Raw genomic sequence first — 20,429 nt, 5'->3', positions numbered from 1 at the left:
AAAATATTGTACAAGTAGTTTTAAGACTAGTGTCATGCGCAGAAAGATGATCCCAGTATGATGTACTTAGATCATGTGTTTCTTTAGATCTTCCAACCCTTTGGTACAGCTCAATGGCTACCCTTAAATGATGACTAGGGTCCGATCGTAAGGCTTGATTCAGCAAATCAGTCACTTTGTCACCCAGGCTTATACCTAAAACACTAAGGTAAGTGAAAATAAAACTATATTTGAAATCCTCATATTTCTGGAAATAAACTCCTTGTCTTTTATCTATGATGGGGGGGGGGGGTATGGGGGGCCAGTCGTCTAAGGCGCCGCAATTCGCTGTGCAGAGTTGCGTCCCTTGGGCACGCCAGAAACCTATGATTGTGGGTTCGAATCCCGGTTTGCCCCAATTATGTTTCTAGGTTTGTCAGCACCATACCTGTGCTCGTGGGTTTCACCGAAGTGGTAAATGTCTGAGACCTGCATCACTTTGGGCTTTCCTCCCACATTAAGCTGACATGCCGAGATATGACTGGAATACTGTTAAAAGCGGCGTTAAACCCAACTCACTCACTTTATCTATGATGAATAGTCAGAATTCATTATTTTTGTATAATTATCCTTATGTTATTAATAAATGCAAACAAACACAAAATGACTAAAAAACAACTACATCTTCAGGTATAATATGGAAGACTGGATCAATCTGTACTTCATTAGAAATGGTACCAACAGCCACGATGAGCAACAAGTTGATGATGTATGATGAAACACAAAGCTACACTAAACAGGTGAGGGTGCTAAAAGATCTCAATCTATCTTCCAAATAGGAAAACTTCTATATTTTAAAATGGTTAGATTAGCTTCATCCAGAATATACTTAACAGTATGTCAATAAAGAAAACAAATTCTAAATTCAACAAAAAACAATAATGGGAGGGGAAGGAAAGAACAGGGCTCAGTCCACTATGAAATCTTAGCACACAGACATCACTGTTGCACCCAGGAAGGGATATCTTAGCACACAGACATCACTGTTGCACCCAGGAAGGGATATCTTAGCAAACAGACATCACGGTTGCATCCAGGCTGGGATATCTTAGCACACAGACATCACTGTTGCATCCAGGCTGGGATATCTTAGCACACAGACATCACTGTTGCACCCAGGAAGGGATATCTTAGCACACAGACATCACTGTTGCACCCAGGAAGGGATATCTTAGCACACAGACATCACTGTTGCACCCAGGAAGGGATATCTTAGCACACAGACATCACTGTTGCATCCAGGTTGGGATATCTTAGCACACAGACATCACTGTTGCACCCAGGAAGGGATATCTTAGCACACAGACATCACTGTTGCACCCAGGAAGGGATATCTTAGCACACAGACATCACTGTTGCACCCAGGAAGGGATATCTTAGCACACAGACATCACTGTTGCTCCCAGGAAGGGATATCTTAGCACACAGACATCACTGTTGCACCCAGGCTGTGATATCTTAGCACACAGACATCACTGTTGCATCCAGACTGGGATATCTTAGCACACAGACATCACTGTTGCATCCAGGCTGTGATATCTTAGCACACAGACATCACTGTTGCATCCAGGCTGTGATATCTTAGCACACAGACATCACTGTTGCATCCAGACTGGGATATCTTAGCACACAGACATCACTGTTGCACCCAGGAAGGGATATCTTAGCACACAGACATCAGTGTTGCACCCAGGCTGGGATATCTTAGCACACAGACATCACTGTTGCACCCAGGCTGGGATATCTTAGCACACAGACATCACTGTTGCACCCAGGCTGTGATATCTTAGCACACAGACATCACTGTTGCACCCAGGAAGGGATATCTTAGCACACAGACATCACTGTTGCACCCAGGAAGGGATATCTTAGCACACAGACATCATTGTTGCACCCAGGAAGGGATATCTTAGCACACAGACATCACTGTTGCACCCAGGAAGGGATATCTTAGCACACAGACATCACTGTTGCACCCAGGAAGGGATATCTTAGCACACAGACATCACTGTTGCACCCAGGCTGGGATATGTCTGCAATACTATACCAATGACAATGAAATTATGTATTTAAGACCACTGTTTTCTGCAGTTCGTTAGCAAGAATAGGGTAAGAAAATATTCTAACACTGATAAGAGTGCTAATTAATCTTTCTTTAGACAGTCATGTTTCAAGCTTCCCATAAGGAACCTGGACCCTGTTCTGTGATCTACAACAATACTATCAAAAATTACAATACTGAAAGCTGTAGGATTATTTCGTGGGGTCTTGGTCAAATGATTGGGGGATGGGATAAGTTAACTATTATTGTTAAGGAAACACTAAGACTGACACCACTTTCACAGAATGGAAGTTATATCTCACAAATCTGGCATTCAAATTCCTTATACCGTACCTTTGATCGGATATCTTGGTCACTTTATCTTTGGTGTTGGTGCCTTTCTTGAGATCTTTCCGTGGAGAAGGGCGTTTGAGGGGTTTCAGTAGTGTGGAATTTAGGAACTCCTTCATGTCATTTGCAGTTGAGAGTTGGTTGGCCATTTTCAAATCTCTTGCCCCATCCGTTGATGATACAGTTGGTTCTTCCTCCACCTTGCTAGCCTTTGCCACAGCCTTGCCTGGCTGTACGGTGTCAATGACAACTTTATCAGTGCGATCTTTATCTCCTTTGGGTATATTTCTGGAGCGTTGTAGATTGTTTTCAAGGAAAGTTCTCATGTCTTGAGCACTAGCTACAACATCCGTAACTGGAGGCCTCAACGATGGACTGTCATCAAGCCTCTCCTCATCAGACTTGGGCTTCTTTCCATGTTTTCCTGAAGCGTCCGATACTGAGAAATTCTTCACAATAGACTCGACTTCACTTTCAGAAAGTTCAACATCTGAGTGGGAATGCATGTTTGCTGTCCTCTGGCGTCTCATCTCAAACATAGAGTCACTTTTAGAGGATTCCGCCAATTGTGACTCTAATCTTGCCTCAAAAGCCAGATGTGCCTCTTCTTCAGCACAGGTTGATGTTATGGTGGAATCCTGCTCACAGTCGCTACGTTTTTGTCGTGGTTTGTTCTTCATGTCATGTTGCACTTTATTCTGTGAGTCAAAGATTTTCTGCATCTGAGAGAGATTCAGCATGCAGTGGTTTGGCACCTTCTGGACGAAGCCCTCGTCAAAGCCCAAAGGAAGGCTGGTCATCCTAAGTGGGCGTGGCGGGTCATGCATGTCTGGGGTGGAACTGCTTCGCTGTAGGTAGGGTGTGGAGCTAGGGGGCTGGCCACTCAACTGAGGGTACAACAGTTTGGCTTCTGAAAACAAACACCAATAACAACATCTACTATCATGCACCAAGAAGGCAATAACAGATAAAGTACACACATCTTTTTATACACATTCTACTTGACGTACTTATACACGTTCTATTGTGACAAACAGAACTACTCTGAAGTGAAGGGGTAATACTTTGATGTAACATCTATGTCATCTACCTCTACCATTAATGTATGTTTTGTTTTATTAACAATCAAGTCTGGACCAGACAACCCAGTGACTGATGTATACAACAATACATGCTGTTGACACAATCAACCAAGTCATCGAGCCTGACCACAGGATCCATGTCGCCTCTTATGACCAGCATAGGTTGCTACGAACCAATTCTAACCTGGAATCCCACGGGTAACATATGAAGTCACTATTTGCTTCATGCAGATTACATGGCAATCTTGCTACAAAATGCATCACGAGTAGCTTCTCAGCATGCTGGCGTTACGACAAGTACGGATTGCATAGCAAGACATTACCAGCCACGGGCCCTAGTCTTGTAGCAGGTCCACACTCCCGGGCAGCTACGATGCTGCGTGACAACGGCGACAGACTCGACTTGGCAGACACCAGCACTACAACAAACACACACACAACATCACAAGCAAGGAGCAAAGCCATTCAGGTATGCAGGATTTGATGACACAAAGACATGTTTTCTACTACAGGTAATGAGTAATAGTACACAACTGGTATAAACAGTGTGTCAGTTCTAAGTGAAATAAACGTGGGTTGTTGACATTTACCATTTTGTTGAAACAGGCACATGTTCATATGGATTATAATGTCTAATATTCCCAACTAGCTGATTTAAACATGATTAAGCAACTCTTCATGACAATTGTGTCACCTCAGGATCACGGACACCTGTGCCTTCTTACAATAAGAAACTAAGGGTTCACATGACAGGAGCACAAACACAAGCAGAGCATCAGTCACAAAGTACCAACCCAAGTTACGTAGACTTAAGTTTATGTCACTTGAAAGTGCAGCATAGTGATAGACAACAGAACCCTCTGCTTCAGGTAAACGTTATTATTCTTTAGAATTTCATTATACAACTGACCAATGATCATCTCCACACACATACAATCATTCCAACAAACACTATGACAACACAGTCAAGGTAACATTCAATACTTGCAACTGTCAACCGATACAATTCACATGCTATCACAACACGAGAAATTCCGGAATGAGAGTTATCTCCCTTATATCAATAGCATGCTCATGATGATGACATAGAACAGCAAAACATGCAAATGGAATGCAAAATGTAACTAGACAAGAGGTGGAATGTTCCTAAGAACTTCTTGCACCTAACTGATTAATGATTGCTGCGTACAGTGTTGCTGTACAAAGGCTTACTGGTCATCCATTAAATGTTGACTAGCTTACCACTAGGGCTGGCTGGAGAGGGAGGAATCATGTCACATGTCAGCAGTGGCTGGCTGGTCGACTTGTGTCTCTGGCCCGGAGACAGGGCTGGCCATTTCACAGGGCTGCTGGGGTAGGACTGGGGGCTGTGATGGGGTGGTGGGGGTGGGGGAGGGGGAGGTGGAAGGGGTGGTGGCGGTGGTGGTGGAGGTATGCATAGGTTGAATGGAAGTGAAGGTGGAAAGAAGTTGGGGGAGCATGCCTGTGGAGACGGCAGCTGAGATGGTGGTGTGCTTGACCAGGGCTCTGGGGGTAGTGGCGGGGCTGAGGGGGGAGGGGTGAAGAGGGAGGGGCTAGAAGGATGGAGCTGGTTGTTGTTATTGTTGATATTGATCTGCAGAGGTGTCGCAAAGTTTGGTGGTAACATTGATGATCTGGCAACACATGTGTTGTTATTGCAGGTGGGTAGAGGTGGAGACTGGATTCGAGACTGGTTCATTGTGTAGCCTGGAGGTAGATGGAAGAAAGAAATGCACCAGACTGTATCATGTACACTGCCAATACCAATTGTTGTATCCTTTGACAATGAATTTGTAAACTACCCAATTCTGCTTGGTCAGTCAGAGGTATCAATTCACAATAACCACCTCTGCCAATACCACTTAATCATCATTGTAAAAGGACTATATTACCGATGGTGTTTAAAATGTCCTTGAAATACAGTGCAACAAAATGAAACTCAAATCGGCCAAATGTACAGCTACATGGGCTGAACTTATTCAACATTGTTGTTACTTTACACTGTACACAAATACACTTTACACTGTTACTCAATTTGACAAAAGAAGAGAAAAAATAGTTTGCTGAGGTTGAGCTTGCCAGCATGGTAGTGACCTTTTACACATTACTAGCCCTTTGAGAACTAACTACTGACATATTCAGGCTATTATTGGAATACTGAGGGTGCGATACAATACGTACGCTATCGGTACAACGGTTATAGAAACTTTACTTATTTAAGGTTCAGTTCAATAATGCACCTGCTAGTTAAATGTGAGTTATCTCCCTTCAATTGCTGGCAATCTCACCAATGATCACAGATCTGACAAAGACAAATGGTTGTTAATCTGAATAATGAATACCTACAGTCTTCCAGTCACACACAGCACATTATGTGATGAGTAAACATTGTATATGCATATGCAGGGATGATAATGGATATTTTCCTTTACAGCTGAAAGATCCTTGCAATGGAGCTTGGTCAGATTTTAACAAATTTGCGGTCACTAAAATTCGCATGTCTACGGAAGATTCTCATCCCTGCATATGGGACACAAAATCAAGGTTGTTTTTATAGCAGACAATTGCAAATAAAAGTATTTGCTATACATGATCACCCTTGACAACAAGAAACTTACGGGGAGATTTGAACTTGCAGGACTGCTTGGACAGAAATATACAGTGCAGAACAATAGGATACTGATGAGGCTTGGTCAAACCTGAAAGTAACAAGTTACAATGCAGTATTTGGTTTGGTTTTGGTTTGGTTTGTTGTTTAACGCCGCACTCAGCAATGTTCCAGCTATATGATGGGGGTCGGTAAATAATCAAGTCTGGACCAGACAATCCAGTGATTAATATCATGAGCAAAGATCCACGCAATTGGGATCAATGACATGCATCAACAAAGTCTGCAAGCCTGACCACCCGATCCCGTTAGTCGCCTTTTACGACAAGCATAGTCGCCTTTTACAGCAAGCATGGGTTGCTGAAGACCAACAATGCAGTAAATATCCTCACTCCACGTCTTGCTAATATAAGGGTAACGCTATTTTTTAGGGCATTATCATTTGCAGAAGCCCGAGGTCTTCCATTAACTGCCCGACGAAGGAGGGCAGTTGAAAAGACTGAGGGCCTCTGCAAATGATAATGCCCTGAAAAAGAGCATTACCGTTATTATAGCTAAAATGGATGGAATTTGTTATCAAATAAAAAGAAACAACAATATCGGTTTTGACACATTTACTGCAATCCACACGAATGTCACTGACCCACTTTTACAAATATGGAAAGTCACTATTGAACGTGATGTCACCTATTCTGTGACGTCACCTAACAACATCGTGATAATGGCCCGTCATCAAGCAATATGAGGGCATTATCAAGTTACAGTGGCCCGCCCATTTCTTATAACATGCGGGCGGTTTAATGATAATTCTATCCATTTTAGCTATAATATTACATTTTTTAGATGTTCACAGGGCTCGATTTAAGTAACTTGTTTTTATCGAAGTTGAAACATAGATGCATAAATGAGTCTAAATCAGAAAGAAGTCTGATGACTGTGTCATGTCATGAATTACACATAACAAAAGGGTTTGTGATGTAGTATGATCAAAAAAGCTTCGAGGTATGGATTAGTGTTCGTTTGTTTTGGTTTGTTGTTTTACGCCGCACTTAGCATATTCCAGCTATATGACAGCGGTCTGAAAATAATCGAGTCTGGACCAGACAATCCAGTGATTTACATCATGAACATCGATCCACGCAATTGGGATACGATGACAGGCATCAACCAAGTCAGTGAGTCTGACCACCCGATCCCGTTAGCTGCCTTTTACGACAAGCATAGTCGCCTTTTATGGCAAGCATGGGTTGCTGAAGACCTATTCCACCCCAGATCTTCATGGGTTTGGAGTAGTGTTCAAAGATCGTTGTTGTATGGACATGTAAAGGTGAATCCGACAACAAATTTTGATGTTTTTACAACACACACTTGGTGCATGTAGACATAAATATTAGGATGTATTTTTCAATAGCAGAGTGTACTGGTGCATGTTTTATATAGCTAAATCGAGTCCTGGTTAATAACATGAATTTACTTCCTGATACTGTTTTGGTGCTTAAATGAGCTGGTACATGAGGTCTATTTCTGACTTGAGCACTTGTCATATCACAGTGTGTCAGTCTAAAAGTGGCTCTTCCATAGTACTTAAATCTTGGACCTCATAAATCTTTAACTCGAAACAATAGATTTATGACATGACATGACATGACTCATGTTTTATTTCGAACTGTGTGTATAAATTCTCTGACAACTGAAGCATGTTTCAAGGTGTCACTAGTGGTAATCACTGCATGGTTGCTGTAAATAGGGGTGAGTTGATGCAATCAGCTGAGAGGAGGAAGCGAGGGAAAGAAGGGAGAAAATAAAAACCCATTGTCTGTGTGTATAATCAGCATGCTGCTCTTCACAGGTATATTTTTGGGGGCGTGAAAAAGATAATGTGAATTAAATTATATGCAAAAACTATGGTACTCTTGAACAATTATTCTCATTCATTACCTCATATTGGTGATATGAATCCTATTGGCCACACTGTGTATTCGTTTGAGCCCTAGTACATATATACAAGTTTGTCTTGGCATTTGCAGAGGTTTATATTCCGACCCATGTCTCCAGTTGGTACAAATTCCCAAAGATTAATTATATTGTCCCCATTTAAAGTTATAATAATAGATAACACCCAGTAATGTCCAAGTCTTGCCAAGATAAATTACCTTTCACTGACAACAGGAACAATACAGAAAAATAATCTTCAACTGACAATACTTACTTCTTTATTATTGCACTGAATGCAATGCTGAAGAAACTTAAGACCATATTTGTCCCAACTTTGAACAAAATATTATTCTTATCCCGAAGCTGCCTGCCTTCAAGCATTCAGTTTAAAGTCCTAGATACATCCTTGACACACATGGGAATATGAGAACTGGTCCTCACCTAGCTGATATGTGAGAGAGCAATCAGGCATCATCAACAACACTGTGTCCGAGTCGGGTTTTAACACAGCCATCTGAAAGTAGACATTAGACATACCTGCAGGGCTGCTTTTTGGTGACAACTATCACACCATCATGTCGACAAAATTCACTGAATTCAATAAGTCAAACCTGTCTTCATTGCCATACTACAGCAATAACAAAGCACTCAAGATATGATTTCAGCCTTACAAGAAGACATATGGCGATATGCATTAAATCCAAATCAGCTGACGTTGTCATATCACCATCAAGACAATCACATGCTTCAATGGCCAGTCAACTTACACTGTTGTTCTTTCCCAGATAGTTCATCACTTTCTGGAACTGTGACCTGCTGTCCACCTTAGGTCGAAGTTCACAGACATTGATGTAGTTCCCACGCCAGTACACTTCCCCGTTCTTCCTCAGGCTGCTCAGCTGGCCGAAGTACTTGGTCTGGGCGAGGGGCAAGCTGCACTTCTTAGTCACATTTAGGGTGGTTCCTCTGGAAAATGATTGCAGTACACATAAATGTTTGTCACAAAGAGATATTATTTTGGAAAAACAACAACAAGCTTAACGAAATGTCGGCCCTCGTAAAGAGTCACAATTGGACGCCATCATAACATGAACATCTCATCTTGATCAACAAAAATAACACAAACACCCTTACCAACAATTTTAACTTCATGCTGCACTGTTATTTCACATTACTTAATGGTGGCTTGTAAAAATTGGAGTCGGGCAAACCTGTTGTCATTAGTATGAGCAATGATCTGTGCAATCAGGGTATGAATTAGGAGTTTGGGCCAGGTAAACCTGTTGTCAATAGTATGAGCAATGATCTGTGCAATCAGGGTATGAATTAGGAGTTTGGGCCAGGTAAACCTGTTGTCAATAGTATGAGCAATGATCTGTGCAATCAGGGTATGAATTAGGAGCTTGGGCCAGGTAAACCTGTTGTTAATAACATGAGCAATGATCTGTGCAATCAGGGCATGAATTAGGAGTTTGGGCCAGGTAAACCGGTTGTTAATAACATGAGCAATGATCTGTGCAATCAGGACATGAATTAGGAGCTTGGGCCAGGTAAACCTGTTGTTAATAACATGAGCAATGATCTGTGCAATCAGGGCATGAATTATGACACTCAATCAGCTACTGGAGCTTGATAAAGATACCATCTACTTCTAAAATGCCACTTAAATATACCTGGTTGTGTGTAGTTCACTCACATATGATCCAACAAAACATTGTGTCCTCCTGGAAACAGAAACTCACAGTTTGACAGGTTTGATGCATGCCGCTGTAGAGACCATCTCCACTTTGCAGGTAAACAGCCCCTTGACACTGAGCTGCCCGCTCCAAGTGGTGTACTCTTCATCTGCCGACTCCCGGTACGGAGACGAGGCAGATGGAGGCCGCGAGGCAGGACTGATGTAGACAGGGGGACTTGTCAACTTGGGGCTGAAAACCTTGGGGCTTGACAGCTTGGGGCTTCAATGACAACAGATTACCGGTACTTTTAACAAGTTTACATAAAATAATTTCATCAGTAGTTTCATTTGTTATGTAAAGGTAAATGACCAGAATTTGGGGACAGAAATTAGCACTCGAGCTAGAAGCAATTGCATTATCTAAAGGTATATTGAGAATTTCAGACATCAAGATGTCAGGATAGTTATCGTTTGTTGCCACAAGTATGGATTCCAGAATTCTGACAATTATTGTCAATTAGTTATTATTTGACTATAAAAATACCTGCATAACCATGCAGAGAAGCTCTGAGTGGGTTCACCTTGCAAATCTGGACTAATGACACACTTCTTTAAACATTTTTTACAATGAGTCAACTGTAAATTACACCACATGTCTATATATGTATATTTCTTGAGTTTTACTTTTATTTTTCCTGTATCATGTAGCGTTATGAGCAATCACCTGGTGAATGAAATTTGGCGCTTTATAAATGGACATAGTGTTGTTTAATGGCACAGTAAGGTTCCATGTACAGGAGGCAAACAAGACAAGGTAATGAACTAAACGTGTATGAACACACCTGACAACTGGGGCGTCCGCAGGTTTCGTCTTCTTGACATCGTCCTTGTAGTTAAAGGACATGACTGCAAAGGGGCAGATGTGGCGTGGACGCTGCTCTACAGTCAGGTCCCCATACTCATACAGGTACAGCTGGAAACACAACATCAGGTGACTTTACATATTCACCAGATCAGCCATGTATTTGCGTAAAATGTCACCCTTTATGATCACCAAATTAATTATGCATAGCCTGCGACAAATACATAAGATAACTCAAAAACCCAATAGTGGAAGAACACTGAGTAATTACTCCATGTACCTTGGCAACTTCCAACCCATATTTCTTTACATTTTTATTAACTGATCGAATGCAGGCATCACACAAAAATGAGTGCGTATGGTTTTACACCGCTTTTAGCAATATTGCAGCAATATCACGGCAGGGATGCCAGAAGTGGGCGTCACCCATTGTACCCATGTTGGAAATCAAACCCAGGGCTTTGACTAAACAAGACAAGCGAATGCTTTAACTACCAGGCTACCCCACAGGGTTTGACAAGAAGCAATATACCAAATCAGGACTCAGGGTTAGAAACTAACCGTTTTTGTCCACTAGTCCTTATAGTGATAACAAAACCCTTAAAAAGGGCAAATTTCTACTTGTCTTTATGATACCTTTACCATTGGGCAGTTTGGCAAGGACTATATGATAGGACTAGTGCCAATTTCTAACGCTGGGACTCCCATACACACAAATGTTGACACAGGATGCAGGATTCCTGACATGGGTACAATGTGTGAAGCCCATTTCTGGTGTCCCCCTCTGTGATATTGCTGGAATATTGCTAAAAAAAGCATACCCACTCACTGACACAGGATGCATTTAACATGCATTGTGAATCCCAATGAATCATCGTATCTTTTTCTGAATCAGTATTGCCCAATTGAAGTATGCATGTTAAATTCAACTGATATTTCTGTATTGATCAGAAATACATCTGTTCAGATTGTCCATGTCAGATTTTCTTCACTCAAGCAATAAACTATGTTTCAAACAAAGAAATCTCCATCTGTTAGGCCTCATTCAGTTCACCTTTTATGAAGTCAAGTGTAGTGTGCCACATGTTGCCAGCCTCTCAGCATCACAAGCAAACAGGTTACAGTGACTAGACCATCATACACCTTAGACCCCTCAAGTTATTTCTGAGGGCATCCTGGTGTACCAACTTGATAGACCCGTGTTCTGAACACATGTTGTTGGTTAATTAGAAATGTTCTCCAAAACGCAACCTGAGACTTTAGATCGTGCTTCACGTGCAATCATAAACTGTTCTCAAGAATGTTCTCCAAAACACACCTGATGCATAAACATCGCATCACATGAACACACCAACGTATGGCTATGACTGCACGTGACATGCAAAGGTTTTAACAAATATAAGATGGTAGCGAGCATCAATCAGTTAGTTAGATAGTTCCTGCGAGAGCGTTTGCATTAGGCTACCATGAGTTAGAGTGTTAGTTAGTGTTAGACTCCTGTAGGGGTAACGTACACATACTCTCAGCCAGTTGGTTTCAGTTAGCATCAGACTACTGGATTTAGTGTGAGTTAATGTTAGAATCCCGTAGGGCTGATGGTACACATACTACTTAGACAGAATAAGCATTAATATATTAATAGTATTATATATTTAGTTTCTCTCATTCAAGTTTAGTCACTTTTTTGTCTCATAATTAGAAAATCACATTAAGTTCCTTGTAGATCTTCCATAGTTTATTAATAGGTTATCAGGTTTAGTTCCTTGTTCATTAAAATCATTGTCATCTCATGAGCTTCTCTTACAAGTGAAATCATAATAGCAAAATTTGGTCATGGTTTTATTTAGCTATTATGCCAGAGAGAGTTCTTGACCCTGAATAGCTGGTACATTCGGTATGACATGCAGTGGTTAAACCAGTGTGCAACCTCACTGCCCCAAAATGTAGGAGTGTCGACTCACCTGTGACGTTTCAAACAGCTGTGTGAGTGTGACAGTATTCCCATCCTGTGGATTTGCCTTGGAAACGTGACACTCATGGTTTGGAGTTGGTTCTAGGTAGGGCATGCCTCGGTTCTCAAACACAGGCTTCACACGACCCTGTCACAGAAATCAAAGTTGTCGGCTTCATCACACAACGTTCCAACAGAAGTAGTAGAACTATCATGAGTAAGTGAGAGTGAGAGTTTGTATTGCAGTTATATGACAACACGGTGATTTATCCAGGATTCAGCGGTAGAAACTAATATGTTTAGTCCACTAGTCCTTATAATGATAACACATGGCAAAACCCTTAAAAATGGCAAATTTCTACTAGTCCTTATGACACCATAACTATTGGCCAATTTCTACAGTTGGGATTCCAAATAAATTGCCCTTGGCAGGCAATTTGGAAAAGAATCATTACTGTGTTCAAATTTGTCTGTGGAATACAAGTCACTTCCACAAAACCATAAAGTTATTACTACATAACATGAATTGGAAATTTGTATTTCCAATTTGGGAATTTTGACTGACAAAAAGTCACATCAGCTGCAAACTTGGGAGTGAATATCGGCAGATCAAGATAAATCCCTGCAGTCTGTCAGCCTAATGTGGGAGAGTGACATTTAGTCCCAGAAATAAGTTATCTTAGTTAAAAATGTATATCTACAAAATAAATTAAAAAAATATCCAAATGGAGCCCAGACTAAGTTTCTGGCATGGCCAAGGTACGCACCACTGCACGGGGAGAGACAAGCCAGTGGATGACATATGTGTAACACTCCACATCGTCGAGGTTAAAATGCCACGCAATCAAGCAAGTCATCAAGACTGATCACCTGACCACACCAAGTCGGCTCTTAGGACAAGCAATAGTGTGCTGAGGACCTACTGTATGTCAGGTTACCAGGCTACTTTCATATGTGTTGTCCCCAGTCATATAAATTTTACAGTCTTAAATGACAGTTGTCACTTCATGTCAATCACTATTAGACACATAAAGAGTGAAATATAAAAGCTCCTGAGAGATATATACCCCTTATTATACATGTACTTTCAAATAACTTCGAACTGAGCCTATTCAAATCAGTCGTTAGGGAAAAATGTAGAATTACAAAACCACAATGTTTTGTTTGTTTGTTGTTTAACGCCGCACTCGGCAATATTCTAGCTATATGACAGCAGTCTGTAAATAATCGACTCTGGACCAGACAATCCAGTGATTGACATCATGGACATCGATCCACGCAATTGGGATACAATGACATGCATCAGCCAAGTCAGCGAGCCTGACCACCCAATCCCGTTATTCATCTCTAAAGACAAGCATAGTCGCCTGTTATAGCAAGACTGTGTTGCTGAAGACCTATTCTACCCCGGATCTTCACAGGTCACAAAACCAGGAGAAACACAGATCAATTATTATTACATATAGCACTCACCTTCATGACTTTAAACATGATTACAAGTCCCTTGCTGCGGACAGGGATGGATGTTGGACGTAGTACATCTGCATGCTTACTCAGCTGCACACCTACACAGAAACAGTGGCATGGATCACCGGACGTACAGAAATACTAGAAACACGCAAGTCTCTGCTCTCTGATAAGCACTATTTCTTGTAGTAAGGTTAAGATGATAGTCTGTGTCAAAAAACTTTGGGGTCTCCTAGACCAAAGAAACACACAATTAACTATAATAAAACAAGCATCCACATCTTTCCTTGGACTTATCACAATGTAACTTGGGGATCCTGATAATTTTCTGTGCTATTTAGTATTTAGTCCCATGTTATCCTTCACATTGAGTACTTTCTTTTCTTTTGGGATTCAATATACCGTATATATTTTGACATTTTTCATGCATATTTCTATGCAAGCCACCCAAAATTAATGGTATGATGGTGATTTATTTTGCGTATTTTATGCAAATAGGTATGTCATCTTGAGCTCTTGCAACCAATCATGACTGAGCGAGTGTTATTTATAGCTGTAGTTAGTAATGCCTAAGCCATATCCTGACTAATGGGATCTTGTAGATAATTGAGCCACAGGACATGATGGCATGCAACCAGCTAACTGCCTGACACAGGTTCTAGTCAGCTCTATACAAGCATGGAGTACTGGAGACCTAGTGTTCCCATCAATACTTCAGACAATTGTCAGTCTTGACCATGCTCATATCTATACAACATGTAACAAACAATTGGGATATGAATATACCATCCTCCAACAGGGTCTGAACTGAGTGTTGACAAAGGTAGATAAGTTGAACTACTGATTGTATTCATTACATGTATAAGCTGTCATAAGCCATGCTTCTATACAAAAGTTATTATACTAGACATAGGCTTAGGACCAGTGCCTTTACAGGTTTTGTTTTCTTGTTGTTTTAATGCTGCACTCAGCAATATTCCAGCTATATGACAGCAGTCTGAAAATAATCGAGTCTGGACCAGACAATCTAGTGATTGGCATCATATTGATCCACGCAATTGGGATATGATGACATGCATCAACCAAGTCAGCAAGCCTGACCACCAGATCCCATTAGTCGTCTCTTACGACAAGCAAGCTTATAAATGCAAAAGGTTTCAGACCATAAAAATCTAAATATAACATTTCAGAAAAAATAATAACATGTAAGAACTGTTCAGTAATGCAAAATGGCAGCACCATACCCATGTGAGGGTGTCCCAAACAGGATGTCGTGAGATTCCCAATCTTCACCCCTTCCTTGCATATCGTTTCCACCTGCAAGAAGGACAGGCACTCTGATACATGTGGTATCATTTTGTTTGTTTGTTTTTTTACGCCGCACTCAGCAATATTCCAGCTATATGACGGCGGACTGTAAAATAATCGAGTCTGGACCAGACAATCCAGTGATTGACATCATGAGCATCGACACACACAATTGGGATTGATGGCATGTATCAACCAAGTCAGCGAGCCTGACCACCTGATCCCGTTAGTTGCCTTTTACAACAAGCATTGGTTGCTGAAGATCAATTCTACCCCGGAATCTTCACAGGTCTACATGTGGTATCAGCTGTTACCAGCATACTCGCTTGTATAAACAGTAGGGCTGGGACGATACACCAATATATATATCACGATACCTTGCTCACAATCCGATATGTATCACGATACCTTGCTCACAATCCAATATGTATCACGATACTTGCAAGTGGTCTTATTTGGGGGCATCAGCCATCTTTTTCACAGACGAGATGGCCAAATACCTGGCACATTAAAAATTTAAGGTTGGTTGTGTCAAGTATGGCGTAATGGATGAAAATATTTATGTTTTCACTACTCGTTTTCGCTAGTAATTGGTGATTGGTGTAACATTTATTAAATAATACATTTAAGCTGAGAATCAATACTTGTGATCGCTTCTTGTATTGAGAAGTAAACAACTGCGATCCACCGATGCATCAGTGTATTGTGCCACTATTAATAAACAGTGTAAACATCCCACAATAGTACAACAAAAACACCATCACAATAACATTCAACATGTTCAAGAAGGATCCGTATGTATCCATGAAACAGTGTCTTGACATTTCCCCAACCGGTAGTCAGGGTATTTATTACAGTTGAACATATACAGGCATGTACAAAAATGATTTAAGCTTTCAAATTGGATATTTATCTTATATATAATAGCTATACAGAACATCTAGCTTTAAGAAGAATAAAAGTACACATATTTTTAATAGTAAATATTAGTAATTACACATGTTAAAATTGGAAAAATACAAAGTGTCGCAAAGCGTGAAATGTCAGCTAAGGTTGATGAATTAACAAGCACATTCTTGTCGACTTAGTTGTTTGATAGGCCATCTTTGATGTTGACAGAAGACAAAGTAGATATATAGATAACAAGTTCTTTATTATATATATTTGGTATAGATCCTTATACCGTTGTCAAGTAAGAATGACAACAGACTTGCTTGACAATAACATAAAAGATCTGTACTGCGTGAATTCGTAAACTGCGAACATTATCCATAATGAGAAAGACTTGAAAGGTTGTGGCAAATGTCTAGTGCAGTGATTTGACAGGTGAGTAGTATTATAATTTTATTAGCCTGAGGTAATTTCTACTATCCCCTGGCCTACCGGCAAACACTAATCGCCATTGCTACGGTTACTGATTTATCAGAACAAAAACATACCTCAGCCTCACTGTCCACAAGAAGGAATGCATAGCTGTCAGCAACATCTCTGTCAGAGTATCCGGCTTGTTTCAACTCACGTCTTCTCTCCAGATACTGAAGTACCAAAAATTGTGCTTAAAGACAATTGGATTGAAGAACTGTTCATGGATTGTCTGATGTGTAGTTCAAATACAACATTGTAATCGACTTCGCGGATTTAACTTTATGGTGCATGTGATTTCAGTGTGTATCGATGGAATGTTTAGAATAACTGTTCTGTGACTGCTTGTTTATATATTTGTTTTCCAGGAAATGAACTGTGTCGCAAACGCATTCAGCTTTGAGGAAAGAACATTAAAATGCATGTGCTTTGCCTGAATGCTTGTGTTAAACAAAGGAGTCTAGCTTCAACCATTGTGGTGACTAGACATTAGAACGTATCGTTAGACTGACGGTGCTCATCATGGTGGCCATGACATCGGTGTTTATAGTTTAACCTTCACTCATATTTGGACTGATTTCGGAAAGGAAATACTAGTACTATTTTTGTCCAGTGTTATGCTTTGTTTTGGTTTTGTATGTAAATATATGTAAAAATGTAATTGTGAGATATTAAAAGGTGAATAGAAAACTTTAGCATTCATTTTTGTTCCACGGCAAAACAACACTGACCAGCCCTCTACCAAATGGATGCCAATCTGACAAATTTCTAGGCATGATAAGCATGATTGATCACCTGGTGACTACCTCATGTCTAAACATCTTAAGTCTACAGTATGTGAATGTTGTATTATCATGTTTATGACAGCAATATTCTAGCTATATTATGGGGGCGTGTCAATTATATAGTCTAGGTGATATGATTTTATTGAGAGCAATGTCACATGTCATCTCCTTCCGATTACATGCAATCAAACAAGTAATTGGGCCTGACCATCTCACATAGTCGGGTCTTATGGCAAGCTTGGCAAGGACAGGCTAATGAATGTGCAGCTTAGAAACCAGACAAAGGACCGGCTTTTGATAAAGTTATTAAAACAATACAAGAAGAGTTCAAATGGTAGTGAACTACGTTCAAACATCAATGAAACAGTTTTGATAATTGTGTTTGAATTTTGGGTCAAATCTTTTGTAAACCAACTTATAAAACATGAAAGGCCTAAGTTTGCAAAAAACCTTGGAACAATGTCCCTAATTCAGCTCATCCCAAAATAGGATCAGTCAGCTGGTGGGCTGAGTTCTTGTTTCTAAACAGTATTTGCAGAATGTCAGTAGAAGCAGCGTTAGAAATTGGCACTAGTCCTTGCCAAACTTTCCAAAAGTTATCCTGAGGACTAGTAGAAATTTACCTTTTTCAAGGGTTTTGCTATATGTTATCATCATAAGGACTAGTGGATTAAAACTGTTATGTTTCTATTGCTGAGAAGCCTACTTTCAAATTAACATATTGAGTTGTTTTTCCGTAGTGAAGCACAACACATGTGTGCTAGTGACCAGGATGGTGCGAAAACCTATCATGCAACTAAAGAAAAGCAATAAAAATAGCTTAGGATTGAGGGCTCCATATCAGGGTTGGCCAGGAAACAGGACACTCGCACATTTGTCTTTTTGGCCTTCAAGTTTTGAGGCCTCATGAAACCATGTGAGGCAAATAGCACCTGTTTGATCTGACTCACCCTTGTTCAGCTGATATAGGAAAAACAAGGAACCAACCACATGTGTCAATTTCATGTGCTGTCGTTCCTGTAACCGAACACGCACAGTCTCAGTGGTCCTAGATAATTATGATCACAATTGCGCATATACCAACATGTTAGGTGTGTAAGCATTCAGGAAGTAAGAGAGCTATTGTTCAACATGCGATCATGTTCGTCATTTAGGAAATATCCATAAAAAATGCTTCATCTGCCAGAAAGATAAAAAATTCAGCCTGATATCATCTACATGATACAGGACGTGCTCAGCTAAACCAAGGAGGAGGAAGGGAGGAGGAAGGGAGGAGGAAGGAAGGGAGGAGTCTGGAGGTCTTCTGTGGTACTTGAACTGCATTTTTAGGCACATATATTTTACCAGTAGAAAAAGCTAGAGTACCACGGTACAGAATCTCACCTTTATTTAGTGATTATAGAATATTTATTTTTTGTATAATCAACATAATAATTCTCAGCAACTTGATGGGTATTGTTAGTCTTTTAAAAGTTCTCAGAACAAATTGTGATCTTGTGGATCTTTTACGTATGCACGCACACACGCACTCACATCTTAGGATGGGATGTTAAACCCAATTTCATCTCACCGTTCACATACACCAGAAATGTTGTGTTTGTTGTAAGAATACCAGAGGATGGTGTACACAGCTGTTATCGTATCTCATACTCAAAAGCTTCATACATACCAGGGGGTAACAAAAAAATAATGACATGTTGTAGCATTATCAGTTGTGAGTACGGGGTTTTATGAATCCCCCATTCGATTTGACACCACATGTTCCAATCTGTTACAGTAAAAGCATTAAAACAATTCGAAAATGGATAGAAAACAGCTGTTCAAATGAGCTGCATCTACCTGAGGTAAGGGTGTTAACTGACTATAAAAGTCAACTGAAAGTCAACTGCATGTAAAATCAAGACGTCAAGCCAATATTGTAGTTAGCCTAAAACATTTGAAATTATCATTTATCAAATAAAGTTCTATTATAATATGTACAAGCCATAGCACTAGTCTTGGAATTGTATATTAGTGGAAACTGTAGATCTACTTGATTTTTGTTATTTGTGACTCGAACAATGATGCAATTTATGTTACTAGATAATAAAGGCATATCCTTGCTTATCCAATGAGCATTGTCAACTAAAATAAAATACTAATTAAATTAATATTTATGTATTCTGCTTCATTGTAGACTTTATGAAGAATTATTTTCGAGTACAATTGTTCCAAGATCAGCTGTTATTTATTTTTGTGTCTACAGATGTGTAGCAATAGAATTCAGTCGCCACAAGATATTTTTCAAGGTAGTCATTTGGCTACCTCTGAATTTCAGACAGTGGACAAATTGAAATTTAGGTCGCATTGGCAACCGTTTTAGTCGCAACTGTGAGGCCTGAAACTGCTTATCAAACATGATGAAATCTGGACCACATCATAAGTAAGTACAACATTAGCCACCAAGTCACAAACACGAGCAGGCCTGGCTCGTCTTCAGCTGAGATTTGCTTTTTTAAGTCTGTTTGTTGTTTAACGCCCTTCAGCTAAAAAAATGGTTATAGAACCATCCTTCAGGTTGGTTCTGTTTGCAATAGTTGTGCCAGTCGGCATATTTCCACCAGTAAATCATGACGTTAATGTTGAACACAACTACACATCGAAATTATCCTCTTGCAACCTGTAAATAGCACTGTCATTGCCATCAACTATTTTGGCAGTCATGGACAGCAAAGATTAAGGGTAGTAAGTTAAGCTCAGCCAGGTGAAAGTTTGTGGTGGAGAGATAAACATTCTGATTGTGTAATACTGCTGGCGTGTTGGGGAGTCATTTCAAATCAACTTGTACAAAAAGTACAATAATAAAGTTTGATAAGAAAGTAATTAGTTAGCATAACTGTGTCACTACAACCAGTCTCTCTCTCCTACAATGGGAGATGTCATGTTGACTTGCATAAAAT

The 20,429-nt window shown here is 40.2% G+C and overlaps 1 protein-coding gene across 1 annotated transcript in view; it reads right to left on the bottom strand.

Annotated features, from left to right (window-relative positions):
* Positions 1 to 20,429, bottom strand: part of LOC124136061 — a 66,605-nt gene that overhangs the window by 32,596 nt on the left and 13,580 nt on the right. The window contains exons 3-14 of the mRNA XM_046501832.2: positions 16,783 to 16,878; positions 15,280 to 15,352; positions 14,042 to 14,133; positions 12,579 to 12,716; positions 10,598 to 10,728; positions 9,820 to 10,035; positions 8,845 to 9,043; positions 8,519 to 8,591; positions 6,153 to 6,233; positions 4,756 to 5,241; positions 3,837 to 3,932; positions 2,435 to 3,341 (exon numbers count right to left, since the gene is read on the bottom strand). Of these exons, the coding sequence (XP_046357788.2) occupies positions 2,435 to 3,341; positions 3,837 to 3,932; positions 4,756 to 5,241; positions 6,153 to 6,233; positions 8,519 to 8,591; positions 8,845 to 9,043; positions 9,820 to 10,035; positions 10,598 to 10,728; positions 12,579 to 12,716; positions 14,042 to 14,133; positions 15,280 to 15,352; positions 16,783 to 16,878 (2,588 nt within the window). The remainder of the gene's footprint in view (positions 1 to 2,434; positions 3,342 to 3,836; positions 3,933 to 4,755; positions 5,242 to 6,152; positions 6,234 to 8,518; positions 8,592 to 8,844; positions 9,044 to 9,819; positions 10,036 to 10,597; positions 10,729 to 12,578; positions 12,717 to 14,041; positions 14,134 to 15,279; positions 15,353 to 16,782; positions 16,879 to 20,429) is intronic.

Source organism: Haliotis rufescens, unplaced genomic scaffold (genome assembly GCF_023055435.1).
Source record: "Haliotis rufescens isolate VD_foot unplaced genomic scaffold, xgHalRufe1.0.p SCAF_44, whole genome shotgun sequence".
NCBI lineage: Eukaryota > Metazoa > Mollusca > Gastropoda > Lepetellida > Haliotidae > Haliotis > Haliotis rufescens.
The sequence above is the reverse complement of the archived record's forward strand: the minus strand, read 5'-3'. Positions and strand labels throughout refer to the sequence as shown.